Below are 15,478 nucleotides of genomic sequence, written 5' to 3'. Positions count from 1 at the left end.
AGCGGCAAGGGATTTTGATGAGGCCTATTATTTTAAAACTACTAGTATTTTGTGTTAAAATTTATTGTTTGGAAATTACTACCAAGTTACGAGTATGGCTTCCCATAACTGATCAACTCAGAAGCCCCTGCACGAAGACACACGGATATCCATCGATACAGGAATAAATGACCAATATCATACATGAAAATAAACCAAGTTTTAACAAGCCCACAAATCGGGAGTTCAAAGGGCAACACATAAGCCCAGCAAACAAAAAGACATCAACATTACAAGTTTAATTACAAATTTTTCACTTCCTCAGTATGTCAACGATCTTGCCATCTTGGATCATTTTAAAAGCACCAACAACCGAGATGTCAAATTCAAGGACAATTAGTGAGACTTGGGCTTTGATCCCCTCCTCGGTAGCAGCTATTGCGTCCCGGGCATCTTTGATAATATGCTTGTTCTTTTTCTTCATGTTTGTGACCTCAAGGGTAGCTGCGCCAGCCGATCTCACGGCTTCCGCCAGCTCTTTTTCTAGTTCTTTCACCTTACTCTCTCGTCCACTTCGGTCTGACCTTGAGCGGTGTTGAGTTGCTTTGAAAGGGAAATGTCCCGATCAACAAGACGCTGGATCTCGTCATCTGCCACCTTCATCTTCCTCTTGGCTTCGCTCAGTTTAGCCCCCGAGGTCTCTCCTTTAGCCTTCAACTTAATAATTTCACGCTGAGCCATCTTGTACTTTCCATCTAAAATCTGACATTAGACTAAGATTGACTCCACCTTCCTCATGATAGCGGTAGCTCGGAGAAGGCTCCAATATGTCCACCTCGCTTGGGCGGCTAGGTCCTCATCCCAGAAGAAATTTCCAGTGCCTGGTAGTAGCTGGAATCAACAAAGAAGCCCGCATCGAAGTTTTTTCCATCACAGAGAGCACCTAACCCGGCTTGGAGCTGGATTTTGTTTTCTTGGTGTTGGGAATCACGACCACTTCGGGCTCCTCAATCTGAGCACCCAAAGACTACGCAACCACCGCAAGTTGGCCATGGTCAACCTCACCACTAGCCCTGGGCCCAGGAGGTAGCCTAGTCAGAGGCTGAGATTGAACCTCCAGCTCGTCGGCTTGAGAAATCTCGACTTGAGGAGTGGAGGAATCAGAGTTCTCGTCATCCCCAAGAAAGAAGTGAGTCATCAAACGACTAATCAAAGTATTCTCAACAGCCATCCCAACTACAAAAGAAAAAGAAAACCAAGTTATGAAGTCAGCAATTAGGCAGCAATAAATAAATCAGGGCATCGTCAGAATAACAGAAAGAAACATGAATTTATCTATGCAGTCCTGTCCGGCTTTCCGGTCACCCATTAGGAGGTGAGGGTTAAGGGGATGAGAACCAAATATTGCCAGCAAGATATCGGCAATTTGCTGGTTCTACCGACCTAAACCTTCATAGGTCGTTTTGATTAAGTAGTTGGAAAGGTACCCCTTTTTATGCTTCCCCTCCCAGAAAGGGTTTGTGAGTAAGAAAAAGAAGAGGAAGACTTCGACGATGGTCGGGAGCTCCAAGTACTCGCATATCATTTCAAAGCACCGGATGACAGCCCAGCTATTCGGATGAAGTTATGAGAGAAAAACATCACACCGATTTAAGAGAGCCATGATGAAGGGAGAGAAGGGAAGTCGAACTCCCAAGGTAGTGAACATAGGTTTATACACCCACATCCAGTCCGGGACACGAGGAGCCTTAAGATTAAGTTGGAAAACGTGTTCCTGGGAGCCCGGCACCAAGAGTTCATAATTTGCCTCCTTGAGGCTGCCTCGCATAATGCTCCCAAGTCACGGAGCTCTGTTAACTCCTCCGTGGTTACCCTGGAGGATGTGCTCGTGACACCGGTAGTACACTGAGTGTACTGATTCACAGAGGGTCACTGCGTCATACCTACAGCGGGAGCACTACTTAAATCGTGAGGGCGGGAGAAGGTTCTAAGTCAAAACTAAGTTATTCTACACTTAAACCAAAATCATTCTACACTAAACCATTCTAGCCTAAATTGCAAAAAAAAAAAAGACACCTGCGGTACCCCTAAAAGCTATCTAGCAAGCATTAGTTCGATCTAAAAAAGCAACAATAAAAAGGAAACCAAGGCTACAATGACGGAGAATAAGCAAAAATGGCACGGATAAATGGTCACTTACTAACAATTGCAACGCAGAAAGGTGCTAGAAGATGAAAATGGCAGGACTCTCGTGACAGTAGTAAAAAATCTGCAAGCAAGGAGGAAAATGGCATTTGCAGAAGGGTAGATAAATGGGTAAGTAATGGTAAGCAATTGTGGAAAAAGGCTAGGCCCAAGTAAAAGGCCCCACCCGAACAGATAGGGATAAAGGGGAAGGACCTACCCCTCTCCTTAAGTACGTCACTTTTACCCTAATTTACTGCCTTCTCGTACGAACGCTTACTTTGGGAGTGTCTTTATAGGTGGCACCACTTGCCGACCTACCGACCTCTAGGGGTGGCAAGCAGGGAAGCCTGCCCCGCCCCGCCAGAAGCCCGCCCTTTGGCGGGTTGGTCCGCCCCGCCCCGCCTAGCGAGGCGGTCCTAGAATCCCACCCCACCCCGCCTAATTGCGGGCTGGCAGGCTAAGTCCGCCAAAGCTCCTTTTTTTTTTTAACTATTAACTACTAAATAATATATATAATTTTACAACCATATTAATAAATTTATAATTTCTAAAGGTATAAAAAAATTATATTTTTTTATATTCACAAACATTAAAGTCTTTATAATTATAAATATCTAATAAACATAATTATAAACCAAATTTTCATCCAAAACATAATTATAAATATTATCTTCAAAGCAAAATAAACATAATCCAAAACATAATTATAAATATTGTCTCCAAAACAACATAAACATAATCTAGAACACTCAATTTTCATCTTCATACTCTTGTAAGTTGGGTTGGGGAAGTTGGATTTTGGCAAAAAAAATTGCAAAAATACCTTCTTACAAAAAAAACTAAGCCCGGCGGGAAAGTCCGTCCCGCCCTGCCAAAGCTCGCAGTTTAAGCGGTTTGGGTTAGACGGACTTTTGCTCTTTGGCGGTCCCAATTTTTCAACCCGACCCACTTTTTTTAGCGGATTACGCGGGTCGATCCGGCGAATTTAGACCCATTTGCCACCTCTACCGACCTCGCCACTCTGGTTCTGACCACCTCTAACGATCTTTTCACCACCAATCTAATGGATGACTGAACACAACATATAATAAAAAAGAATTTGTTGAAGAAGAAAAAAAAAGACAAAAAAAAAAAGAAAAAAAAGTCACAAAATATAAAAAAAAAAGTTAAAAAAAGGCAACGCAGAAGAGGAAAAAAATAAGAAAAAAAACTTAATTCTATTAAAAAGCACAGTATTACAAAACTTAATTAAATTTAATTACCAATGACTTAACTACCTTACCTTTCTAGTCTTCTTTAATTATATGAAAGTGAAATAAAAAGAAAGGAGCAGGACATTAACACTGACGCGTTTTAGTTTGGTCTTTGGGACCGGTTGGCTGAGGCAATGGAAATTCGCTATTGGACTTGTCATCTTTCAACTCCACTATCACTCTATCTAATCATGTATCAAATTCACTACCAAAAATGAAAAAGCTTTAATTCACCGTTATGGCCAAACAGTTGCACCAAAAGCACATAAAAGGAAACGATTATAATTTATAAATTTCAAAAGCATAAAATTAAATATTATTCATAGCGTCCTTATTCGCTAATGTGAGAATATATGCAATTAAATTTATAAAGATAAAAGTATGTGCAAACTAATTAATTCTTTAGTTCGTAATCAGATATTCACGATTGATCACGACACTTATCTCGTGGCTTGTAGGCAGAGACTGATGAGTTCCAATGTATTAATAAGCTTCATTTACTAAATAATGATGATTGAGAGCAGTGGTAGAACCAAAAAAATTTATAAGTGTTTCAGACATTTCTTTTGAACCAATAAAATCACTTAATTCATAGTACAAACTAAATATGATTTGTAAGATCTTGAATAACAACTACTAACGATTTGTATAACTCAAATGATATGAAATGATATTTTTATATTTAAATAATATTTTTATATTTACGTATCTTATCTAAACTTTTTTAAAAATATAAAAAAAATTAATTAAATTCATCACCTAAACTAAAATTGCATTTGTTTATAGAAACGAAATACTGAGATAAAAATATATAAATATAAAATTATATTTAAAAGATGAGACATTTACACATTATATTAATTAATATATTTTGTATTCTTTCTAATAAAAAAGACACAAAAATACTGATAAAAAATATAAGTTATTTTTTTTATTATTTTTATTAATTTTTTATAATTCTATTTTTATCTATATTTTTCTTTCTAGATCTTTTATATAAAAAAAATAGAATAAATTGAACTTTTATAATTTATTCATTTTTATATTAACTAAATAAAATATAAAAATACTCATTTTAGTATATCTATCATTTGTATCTTATTTTCAATGTCATGCTTTATCTTATTTTCAAAATCGAATGCAACCTAAGATACAAACAATAATAATCCTTTTAGGTACAGTTTTCACACCCACATAATTTATATTACCATTATTTCACCTCAAAGATTCTTGTGACTTAAATGTCGAAATTTCTTTACAAGTATTTCACCCATGTGAAAATGTCAACGCAGAGATACAATCCAGAACAAGAAGATTTATCATAGTTTTATCTTTATTCTACAAATTTATGTTCTATGACTACAAGACGTAATCCTAAATTCACCTTCGAAACATTGGCGTGGTTGCGGAGAACATGATTGCTTGTTGTGATTCTCTTTTTTGGGTTAATTTTTACCACTTACTTATGATAACTACTGACAACATCACAAATCCTTATGGAGATACCTAAAATTTCAACTATTTCAATTATTTAATTCCAAAATTCATGGCAACTCAATTTTTTGATACTGCTCATCAAACAACAGTGGAACATTTGTCATTGCTCAGTACCTCGGTGTTATTGACCACGGATGCGCCTCCATTGCTGTTATTAGTTGTACCCTATTTGATTACCAAAAACATCACCATTCAAGGATCGTTTTTTTTTCCTATGACTAACTACTAATATTCTGCCATTAATGCCAATAAAAGTAGAAAAAAGTTTGGAGAACATACAAATACTAAAAGTCAAGCTCAAATTGTTTTGGTCAACACCACCCATGGTAGTCACTACAAAAAATTGTTCAATTTTAAATTTTAAATACATGCCAATGAACGAGTCCACCATAATCCTCAAGTTAGCACTGCCATCAAATCAACTTGAACAAATAAAATTGCACTCCTTCTACAACCCTACAAAGCCAGAGTTGTTGCTTCCCATAAAAAGGACAGTTGCAACCACCTCTTTCAAAACATCTTCATGTAGCTATCGCAAATACATCTTAGTGGATGCCTCATACCACTGTGAGCTCTCAGTCATGCCTCACACTACCGCTAAAGAAATTCTATCATCGCCAAATCACATTGCCACGATTTTAGAACACAGTCGCCTCTGCAAGTAAACGACATCACAGTCTCCCTTAATTCATACACACGAAAATCACGATTGACAGTAATGAGGAATAATATTTCACAGCCATTTATGTCAATCTTTAACCCCAAACTAGAAGATTACTCTGGCCAAAAGTTTTATCACTAGTGGCCAACATTAATGAAACTTGGATGGTAACTGACGATTTTAATGAAATTAAGGATGCTTTAGAAAAGAAATAGTAGAGTGACTATTGATAAAAGGGCTTGTGTAGCTTTTGTAGATTAGATTAACAATTGGGGGTGACTGCAACAGATTAAATTGAGTAATTTTTCGATAAGAATTTTTTTAAATGAAATATTTTGATGCTGTGGGGATGGTGGTTCATCCCGCCCACGGTGGCTTTGTCCCACTCACGGATAGACAAGTTGAGGTTGGAGATCCCCTCTCTTGTGTTACGATGGACAAGTTAGGTTGAGAATTTCCTCTCTTGTCGCATCGGAAAATTGGATAGAAGGTTGAGGATTTCTTTCGGTTCAATTCCCAACTGTGGTGAGGACGGTGGTTTTATCCCGCTCACGCCTTGAGGTTAATTATCCTTATAATAAATGTGAATATAAATAACTACGATTTTGAATTTGAATTTGGTTCTGATTGTGATTATGTTTGATTGAAATATGAATATAAAGAGTGTGGCAGACACTATATTTCAAGAGTGTGATGGACACTATATCCCAAGAGTGTGACGAGCACTATATCCCAAGAGTGTGGTGAGCACTATATCCCAAGGGTGTGATGGGCACTATATCGCAAAAGTGTAGTAGGCACTATATCCCGGAGTAGTATGGCAGGTACTATATCCCAAGAGTGTGACGGGCACTATATCCCAGATAGCACTGCCTCCAGTGAGATGGTGGAAGGTTGAGGATTCTCTTCTTTATGTTTCTCCTGGGGAAGTACAACAGAGAGACAATGTTTATATTTAGCTACCGAATGTGTCGGGTTCAGAAGTTTAATCGACACGTGAGCTCATAGCCAGTAGGGTTCAGAAGTGTTACTAACATGTTTAAAAAAGTGTGACTTTAAGTGTTGCCAAACTTATATAGCCACCATAATCATCATAACCATAGGCATCATAAACTCCAGCGTACATGCTATGGTGCCTATATATATATATACACACACACACACACACACGACCAGACCTTATTTAAGCAAATCCATTCTCAAGTTCAGTTCACACGCTCATGAGCACAGCTTACCAAGCTATCAATAAGTTGAGCTCAAACTAACTCACAAGCCAATTTGACTCACTTCCTGCCCCATCTTAAAAAGAAAAAAGAAAACAACCTGTACCCTCAAATTCTTTGAATAAAAGGGGAATGGAAGATACATAACACATCAAATTCTTGTCTAATGGACCAAACAAACTATTCCAGAAATGGCAAATGCCAAGCTACCTCAAAATTCAAGATATTCCCATTTTCATTAAACGAAATTAAATAGAGATGTGCCTAAAAGAAGAACATACATGAAGACAAGAATCAGCCAATGCCAATGTCAAGATATGTGCACATGCAAAATTGCAACATCAGAATTATTTAAGTTCCAAATAAACAATAGTCCACAAATAATATTGCAGAAAGCAGATAAACAAGAGAATAGAAGAGGGGGGGAGGGGATGGATATTAAAGAAAGAAAGAACTCATCAAGATATAAGAATGCTTGCTGGGACATCATCATAAATTGAGGAAAATGGATAATCAAAATAAAACATCTACCTGACTGATAATATCTGTACAATGATTGGTTTTACCACTAAAAGTTGAATCTGATGTTTGTCTGCTAACTCCTCCAAATAAACATTTAAGCCATTTTGATGAATATAGGAACCAACTGATATCTTTCCTGAAGATACGTACTTATCATTATCGGGTTTTGGAATATCAACCACACAAGGTTCCAATGTAATATACTCTGCTTTGGCATCATCAAGCCCAAACAGATCTGTCAATGGTGACATATCTAATAATGAAGGTGAACCAACAGCCACTTCAATATCATGAAAATCAAAATTATTGTCAAAGTTATCATGGCTGGCAATGTCATTAATGTCTTGGCCATCAAGACCAGCCTCTCTTTTGAGTGAAAATCTTACAAATGGACCATCAACAAATGCTCCAAAATGGAAATGATTCTGTGGTAGTTTTTGAAGCAAGTAAATAATCATTTGTTTGGCATAATACTCATATGTGTCAACCCAGGCATGTTCTGCTTTATCTACTAAGTTTGGAGCATCGGATGCTTCCTTCCTGTCCGCCGTGCAAACATGTTGTATCTGACTAACAAGTAGAGACACAGATGATACTGAAAAGTGAGTCAAAAATAAATTTATCTTTCCAAGCATAAAACCAAATTCACAAAACCCAAAACAGGGATTCTTATTGTCTTGATATGCGGAAGATGTCTCAAACTTACAGAGAAGGCATGGATTTTCAGAATACTCAATCTCACTTTCACTAAAACTACTACAAATTCCCTTCCAACTAGCAGACAATTTTCCCATAAAGCTATGAACATGAGAATCACAAGTATCTTCAGCCTGGGCTACATTAGATTCTGACAGGACAAATGATTTTGCAGGTTCACACGACAGAATTGATCCCTGGGTGCCTTCCTCTCCATTTTCTTCATCTGTATTAAGCTTATTCATTGGACTTGCTTCTGGAAACACTGTCAAAGGTGCAGGTTCAACCTTCATTTGCCCACATGACACAAAGACTCTCTGTCCAAAATTATCTTTAATGGTTACTAGTAAAAATTGATCAATACAGAAACATATTGGAAGGAAATCTGAGTATGCTATTCCAGTATGTGCATGCAACTTTTCATATGCAGAAGGTTGGATTTCATTAATTTGGGACAATCTTACTATGATTTTCCCAAAGTTTAGCACAAAACAACACCTTTGATAAAGATCTTTACTAGAGCTTCGCAAACATCCGTCAATATCTGAATCTTCCACTATCTTTTCCCCAAATATGTTTAAGAAACAACAGATTATCTTTGAGATCACTTTCCAAATAAGCATCAAAACAGAAAGAAAAGGGCAAACAAATTTACTCGTGGCCAAACATTCCTCATGACAATCAGAGGGAACTTCCAATGCTGCTCTATGACGAGCTATTCGCCTCACTAGTGATATGCCTTCAACAGGTAACTTCTTCTCAATGTTTGATATAACCTTCCAGTTGTTTCTAGCAGAACTGAAAACCTGTTTTCTCTGAAACATTTTAGAAATGGACATTTTCCACATTGGGCCAGTAGAATATCCAACTAGCAGCAAGAGATTCTCATAAGCATCAACATAATGTTTTCATTGACCTATAATACCAACTAATCTTTGCAATGATAACATAGGAATTATAGTCATATGGCCAATTTTATTTGCAGCTATTCTCCATAATTCTCTAGCACTTCTAGCTTCATTGTTCTTATCAGATAGCAATTTGTGAATAACTAGAAATACAGAAACATCTTTTGGAGTAAATGAAAAGCCTAGTTCTGGGAAACAGAGAGTGCAATCAACCAACTGAAGATCCCTTAATGTAATGAAAATGTGCACATCAGATGAAAGCAAAGCACGGTCAGGCTGATTTTTACCAATAAATCCGACTCTCAATCCAGTGCAATTTAACATATATGAGCCCTCTCTCACTGGAATCAAAATTGTAGTAAGGAAACCTCTAAAGAGACATTTCTGATCAAGATTATCAGATCTTGCACTAAAATTCTTTACTTCCCCAAAACACATAAACTCGGCATTAAAGATAGGAAACTGAATCTCCATGTTAATGTCATGTGCCTCTAGGTGAGACGACTTCATAATAAGATTCAAGAAAGATGATGTAAGATCTTTCCTTTCAGGGTCAGCAAAAACTTTGCTCTCCAAAACATGATGCAAAGAACATCCCTAAATCCAAACAAAAAAATAATGACATTATAATTAACAAATTAATTTCTCATAACAAAAGTTTGCGGCTAAGACATCTTTCTCCCTCATAATCCAAAGAACATAAATGATATATCAAACCTAAATGACCATTATAGCATCAACATATAACTATAAACGGTTAAGACGATGGCTTGAAACACGCACTACTATACAGTTCTCCCCATTAGGTAGTTTCAGTACTATTTTTCATTATGTTTTATATATTCCAATAGTATTGCCACGAGCATGCAAATTAAACTCATATTCCATGTACCTATGAATATTTATATACAATAACAGGTAACATAACCGCCAAAATTTATATCAATTTTTTTAATGACAATCCGTTATTAGACTGAAAACTAAGAAGTTTCACCAATTCAAACCTATGAAGCACGGACACTTCGCTGAGTTATCGTGTCTGCGTGTCGGACACATTTCGGACACGACACTCGTCTGACACGCGTGTCTGTTGTGTCCAACCATGTCTTAATAAAAAATAAAAAATTCTTCTCCGGACACGCCTGGACACACCTAAATACCATCACGTGTCCGCGTGTCCAGTCTTATTCTTAACATATATTCTTAAAATAAATTTAGATATAGTATATATTATTATTTATTAAAACAAAAAATATTTTAAATACTTGATATAATTAAAATAAGACATTAAAAATAATTAAAAATTTTAATTTATATTTTAATATCAATAAAATATCAAAATATCATTACAATTTATTTAAAAAATACTTTATATTTTATATATATGCGTGTCCCCGTGTCATGTAAGATTTTAAAATTCGCGTGTCGACGTGTCCCGTGTCCGTGTCAGTGTCCGTGTCCGTGCATCATACATTCAAACAAATTGAATAGTATCCTAAACTCTAACTTCCAGTGGAATTCATCCATTACCTCAGGATCAAGAACCTCAAGGAGCTTTCTAAGATAATCCGTATAATCAAATTTCGACGAATGCAACCTCCTGGCGCTTACCTCCTCATCCGGCATACTTCAAGAACAAACCAAACAGTCATGCCAGTTAACAAAAGTACGTGCATCACAAAAACAGAAATAAAACAAGATAAAAAAAATTGAAACCGCCAAATAATAGAAAACTGTTCAACTGGAGCTACACACTCGAAAGCTAGCATAATGCGAACGCCGTGAACTTCGATGTTGAAGGCTGCGGAGAGCCAGGACGAGAATCTGAGAGTGAGGTGTTCGATTGTGAGCTCCTTGATAAAGAGGCAAGAAGGGGAGTCGAACAGTCGGTTGAGAACACAGACGTCAAAACGAAGGTTCTCGGCGACGGCAAGGGAGTGACGGAACCCTAACTAGATGTCGAGTTGGGGCTCTTCTCTCAACCATGGCTGAAGCAGGGAGAGTAGTTTCCGTCGGATGAAGCTTTTCAATGGCATAATGAGTGTGATAGTGATATCATAGAGTGCGTACGGTTAGTTGATTCGATATATGCATGAAGGTGGGTTTGTGCAGGAAGGAGGGTTAACGAAATTCAGTTACGGAGAAAAATGGAAACTGGAACGCTAGGGAATGAATCGGTGGGAAAGAGTGGGCCCCACTTCTTTGTCAGAGACTCAACCCAGCGGAATGCGTGTCAATTTGGCAATCGCCTGTTCAGCTGTGTCAAGAGTCAAGACTAGAGTTTATGCTAGACCGTGCATTTGGCAGTTAACAGTACAATGTCACTACAATACATTCCTCGTGATCGACACGTCTGATGCTCAATCTGCCGTTGTTTATGCAAAGAAAAGGGGAGTTCTTCAGCATCCTCACCACTTGGAAGCGTATGCAATCTTCTTTCACAATGAATTGCTGCATGTACACACAAAATTCAAATTTTAAAGCTAATCATTTTATCAATTCAAATGATTTCTTGCCTATTGACATAGCTGGAACCAATTTCTTAATCAATCATTTAACCTAATTACTAATCATATGTAGGTAAATTTTGTCCACTTCCCTTAGAAAGTGCCTTCTTTCACCATTCATTCCCTTGCACTGACACCTAATCATTCTTCAATTCAAACTTTTTTCCATTTAATTTTCCTGATTCCTTTAGTTGATTTTCGCTTTCTTCTCAATGGGAATCTCATTTTGTCGTTCAGATTCTATAGCTTACATTTATGCCATGTTTGTTTGAGAGGAAAATAAAAAAAAGAAAAGAGAGCAAAGAAAGGCTCATCTATTTTTAATATATAAAAGTAGATATATAAGTTTATTCACGTTATTTTTAAAACATCTTTTTCTTTCTATTAATTCCATGTCAACAACATCGCTTACTTGGCAAAATATTAGAATCAATCACTCAGTCTTTGCTAAATCAACTATTATTTTTAAATCAGCAAAAAAAATAAAATATACAAAATTTGTAGTCAAATTTGTAACTTACAAACACATTCAATCTATATCCATATATTTATTATATCTCACTAAATATATCTCATCGTTATAAACAATACAATAAATTTATAACTCCAATAATTAATTTGTTAATTTCTATAAATAACTCATTAAATATAATAAACATTCATAATCAAATGTAATAATAATATTAATAATCATAATAAATTTTACATTACAAATATTCAAATTCCATACTATTTGAACTATTTATGTAAGTTTCTTATCACTATTCTTTCAAATGACATCAAATTTAGCACAAAAAATTAATTTCGAAACTACACAACATCTTAAACTTACTCAATGGAGTATCATTCTTTGGACAATATCAACAAATAAAAAGACAATTGATTTATCAAAGTTCGCGTGGTTCATCTATGGAAAACATTAACACCCACAAATAAAAAAGAGTCTCTTTACTTAGAAATGATTATATTAGATGAAAATGTACAAAACAAACATATTTATTATATTTTTAAATTAAATTTACGAAAAAAATATTTTAATTATTTTTGCTTTTTATACTTTTTATATTATTCTATAATACTTTATATATAATTGTATTTTAATATCGTTAAAATTATACTTCTTTTAATATGCTATTCATTGTTCCTTTTTAACTAATTATTAACTATGATTTACTAACACTGCAGGAAACACATCTTTATATAATTGTGAAGAGAAATATGATGAACGAATTTAAACATTTGTTACAAGAAAAATGAGGACGAGCACCACATAAGAAAACTAAGTCCATCAACTAAAACAAATCCAAAAATCAAATCACCAAATAAAAATATCAATTTGTAGTTTGTACAACTCCAACATCCAAATCTTTTGTACTACAAATTATTTTAAACAAAACACATTTTAAATTTAACTTTAATTTACACATATTTAATTTAATTCTATAAAATATAGTCATTTTTAATATTTATTATATATTATTATTAATTTACCATCCGCGTATTGCGCGGGCCTCGTTCTAGTTTTTTTTGTAAATGGAGAAGCTCATGGTGTAACACCATGAAATGGAGGCATAGCAAAATATTGCACTGCTATGGGTTTAGAGACAAAACGTAAATTACGTTTTGTATTTGTTTATTTTTTTTGAATTTTGAAATACACCAAACGTAGCTTACGTTTTGGTTTTTCTTTTTTTTTTTTTTGGTTTAATACTAAACGCAAGTTGCGTTTTACTAAGTTAGAAAAAGAAAAAAAATTTTGAAGCCCACAAAACGCAACCTACGTTTTGTTAGTGTCAGAAATTTTTTCTTGGAAGCCCCAAAACGCAGGTTGCATTTTGTACACAAAATAATATTTAAATCCACAAATTTACCTATAAATATGAAGTCTGGTGATGTTCATCTTCATCTTCACTTCTCCTCTTGTTCTTTCTTGCATAAAGTCCTTAGTGGGGTATTTTTTTGGCAGATAACTGTGTCAAAAAAATAGAATTAGTTAAGGCTGAAGTTTTGGAAGGTGTTGCAAACTTGCGAGTATATTATAACGGTAAGGTTATAACAAACACACATGAAGGAGTGACTTTTGTTTGTGAATGTCCATTGTCATTTGTCATTCCATGTACCATGGGTTTTGTTGAGTTGCAAAATGGTCTTTGTAATAACATTCAAAGCCACATTTTGAAAAGGGTGAGCAATCTTTTATACAGAAGTCCTGTGCAAGTATTTGGTGGGTTAATACAGTTTCAAATAATGTCCATCACTGACGATACCAGTATGCAGCAGATGTTGTATATTTATCAACAAACCCGATCTCAGTGCTGATGATAGAGGTGTACGTTGAGTTTGAACAGCAGTCGGGGATGAGTATGGTCGGCGACAAGATCAATGTTGATGAGTTCGGGGATATAGATTGGGAAGAAGATAATAATGACAGTGAAGACGAATTCGAAGCTAACTATGAATTCGATGATGAAAACGATGACGGAGACTTGGCAGGCAATCCGGCGGTACAAGATGAAGCAAATGCGATTGTAAGCCCGCACCCGTTTGGTGTTCCGTCTTTTATGCGGACTCTAGATCTCGAAGCCATGCATGCTCCGGAATTTTCTGAGTATGCGAATACAAGTATGCCATAATTATTAACTGAAGTTTTCTATAGTGCTTATTTTATTTACCTTGTCTGACTGATGGCGGTGCGCATGTCGTAGGTGAAGGCAACGTTGCGGCAGAAGATGGCGAGTTTAGTGTCGGAATGGAATTTGGTTCGAGAGAGTCGGTGATATCTGTAATCAAAAGCTACACCATCTCTAGAGGAGTTGATTACACTGTGTATGAGTCTGAGCCGCAGACATTCTATACGAAATGCAAGGGGTATGGTGCAGGGTGCGACTGGCTTCTCCGAGCTAGCTTGATTCGAAAAAAAGCTTGTTGGGAGATCTGGAGATACAATGGCAAGCACACGTGCACCATGGGCATGATTTCACAAGATCATGCCAAGTTGGACTCAGACACAATTGCAGATGCCATTAGGCCGTTGGTCGAAGCAGACCCCTCGATAAATGTGAAGTCTATTATTGCAGAAGTTCAAGGCAGGTTCAACTATACTGTGAGTTACCGCAAGGCTTGGTTGGCAAAGCAGAAAGCTGTCGCAAAAAATTTCGGTGATTGGGAAGTTTCTTACCAGACTCTGCCAGTATGGTTGAAAGCAATGACAGTGAAGATGCCAAGTTCTCGTGTTCAAATTAAAACGCTCCCCGTTTATCGTGAGAGTGAGGAGGTTCAAGGTGTAAGAGTTCTGCACTGTATTTTTTGGAGCTTCTATCCGTGTATTGTAGCATTCAGACACTGCAAGCCACTGGTGCAGGTTGATGGCACGCACCTGTACGAAAAATATAAAGGAGCACTTCTGGTAGCGATTGCACAAGATGGAAATCAAAACATTGTGCCTATTACATTTGTGATTGTCAAGGGGGAGACAGCAGACGCGTGGGAGTTTTTCCTAACCAATTTGCGGAGATATGTTGTTACCATTGATGGTGTGGGTATTATTTTTGACCGCCATACCTCCATCGACGTTGCAATAGCTCGCAGTAACGGTGCATGGTCACCACCAAGGGCGTGGCACATGTCAAGCACATCGGGTCCAACTTCTTAAGGAGATTCAAGACTCCATATTTGCATAAAATCGTGGTGAATACAGGTATTTCAAATTGCTGTTATGGTTCTATTCATAGTAAATTTGTGGCATCTGCTTATAATTAAATGGTTTGTTCAACAGGCTATTCTAGGACGGAGCAGGAGTACAACAAAAACTACCAAAGGCTTAAAGAGCGGGGTGAGGCATATACTCAATGGTGCGATGAGATCGGTGTTGAGAAATGGGTGTTGGCATTCGATGGTGGTCATCGTTGGGGACATATGACGACAAACTTGGTAGAGTGCATAAATTCTGTCCTGAAGGGTGCACGCAACCTTCTTGTAACTGCCCTTGTCCGGTCAACTTTTTATCGACTGAATGAGTTTTTCACTCGGAAGAGTACCGAGGCTG

The 15,478-nt window shown here is 36.5% G+C and overlaps 1 protein-coding gene across 4 annotated transcripts; it reads right to left on the bottom strand.

Moving 5' to 3' along the window:
* Positions 1-5,198: 5,198 nt before the first annotated feature.
* Positions 5,199-11,741, bottom strand: LOC112784350 (uncharacterized). Of its 4 annotated transcripts, XM_072229929.1 has the most exons (4): positions 10,682-11,741; positions 10,457-10,553; positions 7,332-9,523; positions 5,199-5,571 (listed from the first exon to the last, which is right to left on the bottom strand). In XM_072229929.1, exons 3-4 carry the CDS (start codon positions 8,864-8,866, stop codon positions 5,514-5,516), a joined length of 1,593 nt encoding a protein of 530 aa, XP_072086030.1. In that variant the 5' UTR covers positions 8,867-9,523; positions 10,457-10,553; positions 10,682-11,741; the 3' UTR covers positions 5,199-5,513. The 4 variants fall into 4 exon arrangements, with proteins under 4 accessions (XP_072086030.1, XP_072086031.1, XP_029152319.1 ...); XM_072229930.1 differs by having other exon boundaries at positions 10,457-11,181; XM_029296486.2 differs by lacking the exon at positions 5,199-5,571 and having other exon boundaries at positions 7,267-9,523.
* Between the last annotated feature and the right edge of the window lie 3,737 nt (positions 11,742-15,478).

Source organism: Arachis hypogaea, chromosome 20 (assembly GCF_003086295.3).
Source record: "Arachis hypogaea cultivar Tifrunner chromosome 20, arahy.Tifrunner.gnm2.J5K5, whole genome shotgun sequence".
NCBI lineage: Eukaryota > Viridiplantae > Streptophyta > Magnoliopsida > Fabales > Fabaceae > Arachis > Arachis hypogaea.
The sequence above is the reverse complement of the archived record's forward strand: the minus strand, read 5'-3'. Positions and strand labels throughout refer to the sequence as shown.